Below are 7,470 nucleotides of genomic sequence, written 5' to 3'. Positions count from 1 at the left end.
CCCCGGTCAGGGAGGATTATCCAGGGCTCTGGGGTGTGTCCTCCACTCCCTCCGGGAATTCGTTTTCTGCAGCTGTGATAACAAATCATCACACCACAAACCCAGCAGCTTTGTGAGACAATGGACACCCATGTATTCTCTTCCAGTTCTGAAGGTCGAAAGTCTGAAATCAGCTTCACTGGGCCGACATCAAGGTGTTGGTAGGGCTGCCCTCCCTCCGGAGGTTCTAGTGGGGAACATGCTTCTTTGCATTTTCCGGCCCCCAGAGCTGCCTCCTTCCTTCTTTGGTCTCTGCCTCCATCTTCCAGCGTCTTGTTTCTGTGGTCACAGGACCTGCTTCTCCCACTGCAGTCAAATCTCTCCCTGCCTCCCTCTTATAAGCACAGTCAGCTCCACTTAGGGCCCACCCAAGTAATCTAGGATGCTCTCCCTATCTCAAGACCCTTAATTTAAATACTGGTAACAGCCAAGACATGGAAACAACCTAAGTGTCTCTCAGTGAATGAACGGATAAAGCAAATGTGGTGTCTATACACGGTGGAATACTATTCAGCCTTAAAACAGAAGAAAATCTTAGCATTTGCAACAACGTGGATGAATCTGGAGGACATGATGCTAAGTGAACTAGAGCCAACACAGAAGGGCAGATCCTTCATGGTATCGCTTATATGTGGGGAAAAGCCCAACTCATAGAAACAGAGTCGAATGGGGGTTTCCAGGAGCTGGGAAGTGGGGAAAATGGAGAGAGGTTGGTCAAAGGACAGAAAGTTTCAGTTATGCTGGTGAATATATGATGGGGTCCTGATGTATAGCATGACTACTCTAGTTAATAATACCGTATGGTAGACTTAGGATTTGCAAAGGCAGTGAGTCTTCCATGTTCTCACACTTACACACTATTGATGGGAATATAACATAGTATGGAAAATTAATTATGGAAAACAGTATGGAGAATTCTCAAGGAACTAAAATTCTCTACAGCAATCCCACTACCAGTATCTACCCAAAGGAAAAAAGATCAGTACATTGAGAAAACACCTGCACTCATAATTTAGACACACACTACATTTTCATAACATTTATATACAATGTACATAAATATATAATTCACATTTATGTACAATGTATATAATACTATATATAAACATACTATATATTGTATATATAATATAGTAATTTTGTATACAATACAATTTTATATTACATATATTATATATTGTGTATTATATTGTGTATATATAATACAATAAATATACAATATACTATATATACAATATATGAATATACAATATATTTACATGGAATAAAATATTTTTCAGTTATAAAGAAGAATGAAGTCACCTCTTTTGCAGCAACATGAATGGAACTAGAGGTCATTATTTTAAGTGAATCAACTCAAAAGCAGGAAGTCAAATACCACATGTTCTCACTTATAAGTGGGAGCTAAATACAGTGGACACATGGACAAAGAGCGTGGAATAATAGACACTGGATGTTCAGAAGGGTTGGAGGTTAGGAGGGGTTGAGGAATGAGAAATTACTTAACGGGTACAGTGTACATTATTTGGGTGATGTTTACACTAGAAGCCTGGATTTCACCACTGTGCAATATATCCATGTGACAAAACTCCACGTGTACCCCCTAAATATATACAAATTTTAAGAAATATCTTACACACACACACACACACGTGACTATGTGAGGTGATGGATGTGTGAGCTAACTTGATTTGTAATTATTTCACAGTATACATGTGTATCAGAACATCATGTGGTACACCCTAGATTGATGCAGTTTTGTCTGCCAAGTACTTATTTGCCAATAAAGCTGGGAGGGGAAAAGATGCTTAATTTGGTCACACCCACAAAGTCCCTTTTGATGAGTAAGATAACGTTTACAGATTCCAAGGATGAGGATGTAGATATCCTTGGAGCTATGATTTAGGCTCCCACACTCCCCCAAAGACATGTCCCAGTTCTTGTTTAGGATGAAAAGTAAAGGACTCATTGCCTTCCCCCAGGAAAGCTAGGAGACAAGACAAGAGAACAAAGTTCTTCCATTGAACTTGGTTCTTCCCATCAGCGCTGGCATGGAGGAGCCACCTTGCACCGGGCAGAAGTTGAGAGCCTGGGCTCTGGGGCCAGACTCCCAGGGCTGAATCCTAGCTCTGCCCTTCCTGGTAGAGGAACATAGGCAGGCTCCCCCGCTCCCGGCTTCCTCATCTGGAATGTGAGAACGGCAGTGGTGCCGAGCGCTGTGGTTGTTCTGAGGATGAAACGAATCCACGTTTGGATTCCCTGAAAGGCGGAACCTGTGATGTGCCCTTCAGAGTAGGCGGTTTATTTGGGGAATGATCTCTGGATGCAGAACGAGGGAATGAGCAGCAAGACAGGACACATTTCGGAAAAGCAGCAGGAGGGGCATCACTGAGCTAGGGCGCGTGGTGAGCGACTTCTGTGGAACCCCATGGAGCCCCTCTAGGGAACTCTGCAGAATCCACCCCGTGCCTGCAGCGGGGAAAGTGGTCTGCGCATGCTCTGTTGAGGACGTTCTCAGGATACACCCGCGTGGGAGTGAAGAGAGTAGGAGCGGAAGAGGAGGGGCCAAGCAAGGTCGGCTTCCGGTGCAGTACAGTCAGCTCCCGGTGCAGTGCAGTCAGCTCCTTGAGCAGCTCTTAAGAATGAGCTGTGCTGTGTGTGGGTCCCTTCTTGAGGCAAACAGCCTGGGTTTCTCACCCTCCCAGGTAGTCACTGGGCAGAGAAGTGGGGTGAGCAGGACATAACTCCCAGGTAACTCTGAGGGACACAGCTCCACTCACCTAAGGGCAGTCTGCTATGGAGGATGTGGCAGGAGCTGTCGGCAACACACTCGCAGCCCCTGGGGAGGAGTCCACCAACCTAGCCACAGGGACCCCAGGAAGCCTGAGTACTCAGAGAGCACCTATCATAGCAGCGTCTGCTATACTCAAAAGCAACAGCCAATATCTGCTTCATACTAGGACCTCCTCCCCATAGTAAGTGACTTCTACCAGCCAGGGTGCTTCCCTTTCCTCCTCCTTGGGCCATGCAATGGGATGAAAGCTCACCTTCCCCTCCCCTTTTCTCTCTCACCTCTTCACAGGTTTCTGACAGATGTGACTACGTCTTTGTCAATGGGAAGGAAATGAAAGGCAAGGTGAACGTGATGGTGAACTTCACCTACCAGCACCTGAGCAGCCCCCTAGAGATGACGGTGTGGGTGCCCCGACTTCCGCTGCAGATAGAGGTCTCAGACACCGAGCTCAATCAGATCAAGGGCTGGCGAGTGCCCATCGTCTCCAGCAGGAGGTGGGTGTGCCCCTCAAACTCCATGACAGGCTAAGAAGTGTACAGGGTGGCAAATTCGGGCATGACTGGGTCTGAGGATGCATATGGTACCCTAAGGACCAAGTCTTCCTCCACCACTCAGCTTTGATTTGCTCTGTGTTGGCTTCATTCTCTATCAGTGTTTTTTGGGAGGTTCCAGGCTTTCATCCTGTCTTCTCTGCAACTCCAACAGGAGGTGCCTCCTCTCCTTCCCACTAGTTCCAGCAAAGTCCTGGATTTAAGTCTTATCCTCACTGGGATTTTGTGGCCTCCCTTATCTAGTTACTGTAGCCAAGGCCCTGGAACATACTGAGTAGCTGGACTCCCCTAACTAGAGCCAGAGGAGCTAGATGAAGAGGTGCACCAAGGCTGAATGAATGGACAAATTCTAGGAGGAGGGAAAATTGATGCTGGAAAGAAGAAGGCAGCAGATGTTCCCTGGAAGGACATCTGACAGGGTCAGCCTGACCTGAGCTGCCTCTCTGTGCTCCAGTCCAGAAGCTCTGAGCTCTCTGCCTTGGTGAAATGAGGTCTGAGCCTTGTCCACTGAGTGTCTGATACATTACTCCAATGGTGCTTGGTAGAGCCCCAGGAGTCTCCACCATCTACCATTGGGAACCACGTGAGTACCATGTAAAGACAGTGGTAGGAGCTCAGGCTCTTCACTCACAGACTTTGTCATCTCAGAGAAACCGTGTATAAGAATTCAGGTATAACCACATGTTGATTGCTAAAAGTATATGCGTTATGAGACAAGGAAATATGCCTGGAGTCTGTGTACTCGGCAGGGGGTGGAGAATTGGTGGTCATCTGAGGGATAACTTATATTCCCTCCCTTGCAAGCTCATTCCTTTGGTCCCATGACCCCTGGGAGAGGGGATGCTTCAAGGACGAAGGCTGTGGGTCTCAGGGACAGTTGGGAGCTGGCTTCAGCAATGATTCTTTCTCAGTCGCTGGGGTTTCTGGTGTTGAGTTGAGGGCATGGATTAGAGGGTGACGGTTGGTGCTGCCGAGGGAAGAAACTGTAGGGGAAGATTCACCAGAGACCTGGTTGAGTCTCACCGCAGTACATCCCATACGCTGTCACAGCTGCCTGGTTCAGACATGGCAGCGGAGTGAGTGTGAGAGGGAACAGCTGCTGTTCTGATGGAGACTGAGACGGTGCCATCAAAGGGCCGACTGCACAGAAGGGACCAGATGTTGAGGGAGCAGCTGACATCTGTCTCCTTCCAAGTATCCTGGCCCTCTCTGCCTTTCTTATCACATTTGACCTCACCTTGGGTTACATATTCACCTGCTTTGTGTGCTGGGTTACCGAACCACACCATTCATCCCTGGCCTTGTCGTGTTAGCTATATCCATTCTGCCTAACATAGTGGCTTATCCCAAAGCTTAGTGGGTTAAAAATTATCCCCAAAGTTAATGTGGCTTACAAGAACAACATGCCGGCCAGGCACGGTGACTCAGGCCTGTAAGTCCCAGCACTTTGGGAGGCCGAGGCAGGCGGATGGCTTAAGCCCAGGAGTTTGAGACCAGCCTGGGCAACATAGCGAGACCACATCTCTACACAAAATTTTAAAAATTAGCCGGACATGGTGGCTTGCACCATAGTCCAAGCTATTCAGAAGGCTGGAATGGAAGGATTGCTTGAGTCCAGGAGTTCAAGGCTGCAGTGAGCTGAAATTGCACCACTACACTCCAGCCTGGATGACAGAGCAAGACCCTATCTCAAAAAGAGAAAGAACAGCATGTTTATTGAACAGTGTCCGTGGATCTGGAATCCAGGCATGGCTGAGCTGGGTCTTCTGAGCAGGGGCTCTTACAGGCTGCAGCCCAGGTGTCAGTGGGCCTGGGGTCCCGTCTCAAGGCTCATGTGGTGAAGGATCTACGTGCAGGCTCACTCGCGTGGGTGCTGGCTGGTCTCATTTCCTCGCTGGTGCTGGCCAGAGTTCACTCTCAGTTTCTAGCTGGCTGGAAATCTCTACAGCTTGGCTCACAGCATGCAGCTCGCTTCATCAGAGTGAGCAAGTGCAAAGAACCAAGGAAAGAAAACACAAGCAAGACAGAAGTCACAGGCTTTTCAAGTCTAGCCAAGAAAGTGACCATCCAATCACTTTTGCCCTAACTTTTTCATTGGACGAAAGAAACTAGGTCCAGCCCACACTCAAGGGGAGAGGTTTACACAAAGTAGACACCAGGAGGTGGGGGCCACTGGGAACACCTTACATTCTGCTGGCTGCACCGGCCTTGCTGATGGGACTGGTCATGCCAGAGCAGTAGTTAGTATGTCAGGTTCACCTCTGCATGTCTGGATGTAAACTCCTTGAAGTCTCATGGTCTCCTTACCTCTGCAGCCCCCACCAGGCTCCACACACAGCCCCTTACAGAGAACCAACAAGTAACTGTCTGCAAACTGCACTGCCTCTTTCACAGGCCTGCTGGGGACAGTGAGGAAGAGGAAGACGATGAGCGGAGGGGCCGCGGCTGCACCCTGCAGTACCAGCATGCCATGGTGCGGGTCCTGACGCAGTTTGTGGCTGAGGCGGCTGGCCCTGGGGGACACCTGGCCCACCTGCTGGGCTCAGACTGGCAAGTGGACATCACAGAGCTGATCAATGACTTCATGCAGGTGGAGGAACCCAGGATCGCCAAGCTGCAAGGTGGACAGATCCTGATGGGACAGGAACTTGGGATGACCACCATTCAGGTAAAAAAATAAAAATCCCCAAAGCAAGATCTCTCTGTCTTCCCACCTCTGCTCCGCCCAGAGGAGAAACCAGCTGTTTGTCATTGCTGGGAATGGTATCTATTTTTAGGATGGCTGACTTCAAAGAAATTGTCAAGTAAACAATACAAGTGATGTTGGCTGGGTGCAGTGGCTCACGCTCGTAATCCCAGCACTTTGGGAGGCTGAGGCGGGCAGATCACCTGAGCTCAGTAGTTTGAGATTAGCCTGGGTAACATGGCAAAACCCCATCTCTACCAAAAATACAAAAATTTACCCGAGTGTGGTGGTGCGTGCTTGTGGTCCCAGCTCCTGGAGGCTGAGGTGGGAGGATTGCTTGGGCCTGGGAAGAGGAGGTTGCAGTGAACTGAGATCGTGCCACTGCACTCCAACCTGGGTGATGAAACGAGATCCCGTCTCAAACAAAACCACAATACAAGTCATGTAATGATGTGATGAGAATCTCGAAATTCCTCCCATATTACTTATAGGTGAGAAACTCTGGGCTGACTCCCATGGTGGGTCATGCTTGAAACACACTATTTTGCCCAAGCCGTGGTGGGCGTTACTATCTTGGGAAACAAGCTTTTGAGGTGAGCTCATGTGATCTGAATCACAGGCATGGCCAGCAATTTCCTGCTGAGCCACTTTCCGCCGTCGAGCGTGGTCACCTAAACCTTCCCATGGCTTCAGGATATTGTGGCCGCCTCTACCGAGTCACAGCCGGCGGCCTGATGAGAACCTGAATAACTCAGACATGTGCTGAAGGAAGGAACGAAGTTATTATGCCTCCTTTTGTCTCGTGGGCCCCTTCTGCTGGAGAGCGGGTGATGGAGAGGACCAGCCACAACACTCAGGTTTTGAAACAAACACTTTTACAAAACAGTGTTCTGGAAGGCTTGTAAGGGCTTGGTCGTTTACCTCCCAGCTGAGAACAAAGTAGGAGTTTGTTTTCTTTCTGTATACATGTAAGGGGTGCAAGTGCAGTTTTGTTACCTGGACATATTGCGTGTCTGCCTTGTTAGCATAGCCATCACCCAAATAGTGTACATCGTAGCCAAAGGAAAAGTGTATTCCTCAGCAGCTGCCCCCTCTGCAGGCAACGCGATTGTCTTATCAGGCAATCTGTGAGGCTTCGAAAACAGCTGTGCATGAGGAATCATCATAACTGAGACTAGATTGGATCGTGGAAGATTTAAAACATATCCATTCTAGAAAATTGGCTGGTATATCTAAAAACTTCATTTTATCCAAGGAGGAAAATAAATGGGTTTGGGCTGTAGACCAGGAGTCACATACTCTAATGATCTCTAAAAGCTGAGAAGCTACCGTCAGTGAGGAGAGTAGGCTGGGTGTGTGCTGAAAGACAGCAGCTGATTTTCCTCTGAGTGTTAGAGAGA

The 7,470-nt window shown here is 48.5% G+C and overlaps 1 protein-coding gene across 1 annotated transcript in view; it reads left to right on the top strand.

Moving 5' to 3' along the window:
• TMEM132D (transmembrane protein 132D) overlaps window positions 1-7,470 on the top strand; it is a 902,502-nt gene that overhangs the window by 887,535 nt on the left and 7,497 nt on the right. Inside the window, exons 6-7 of the mRNA XM_011981941.1 lie at window positions 3,122-3,327; window positions 5,779-6,052. Of these exons, the coding sequence (XP_011837331.1) occupies window positions 3,122-3,327; window positions 5,779-6,052 (480 nt within the window). The remainder of the gene's footprint in view (window positions 1-3,121; window positions 3,328-5,778; window positions 6,053-7,470) is intronic.

The sequence above is a fragment of the Mandrillus leucophaeus genome, unplaced genomic scaffold (genome assembly GCF_000951045.1).
Source record: "Mandrillus leucophaeus isolate KB7577 unplaced genomic scaffold, Mleu.le_1.0 Scaffold232, whole genome shotgun sequence".
Classification (NCBI taxonomy): domain Eukaryota; kingdom Metazoa; phylum Chordata; class Mammalia; order Primates; family Cercopithecidae; genus Mandrillus; species Mandrillus leucophaeus.
This window is presented reverse-complemented; position numbering and strand designations above follow the sequence as displayed.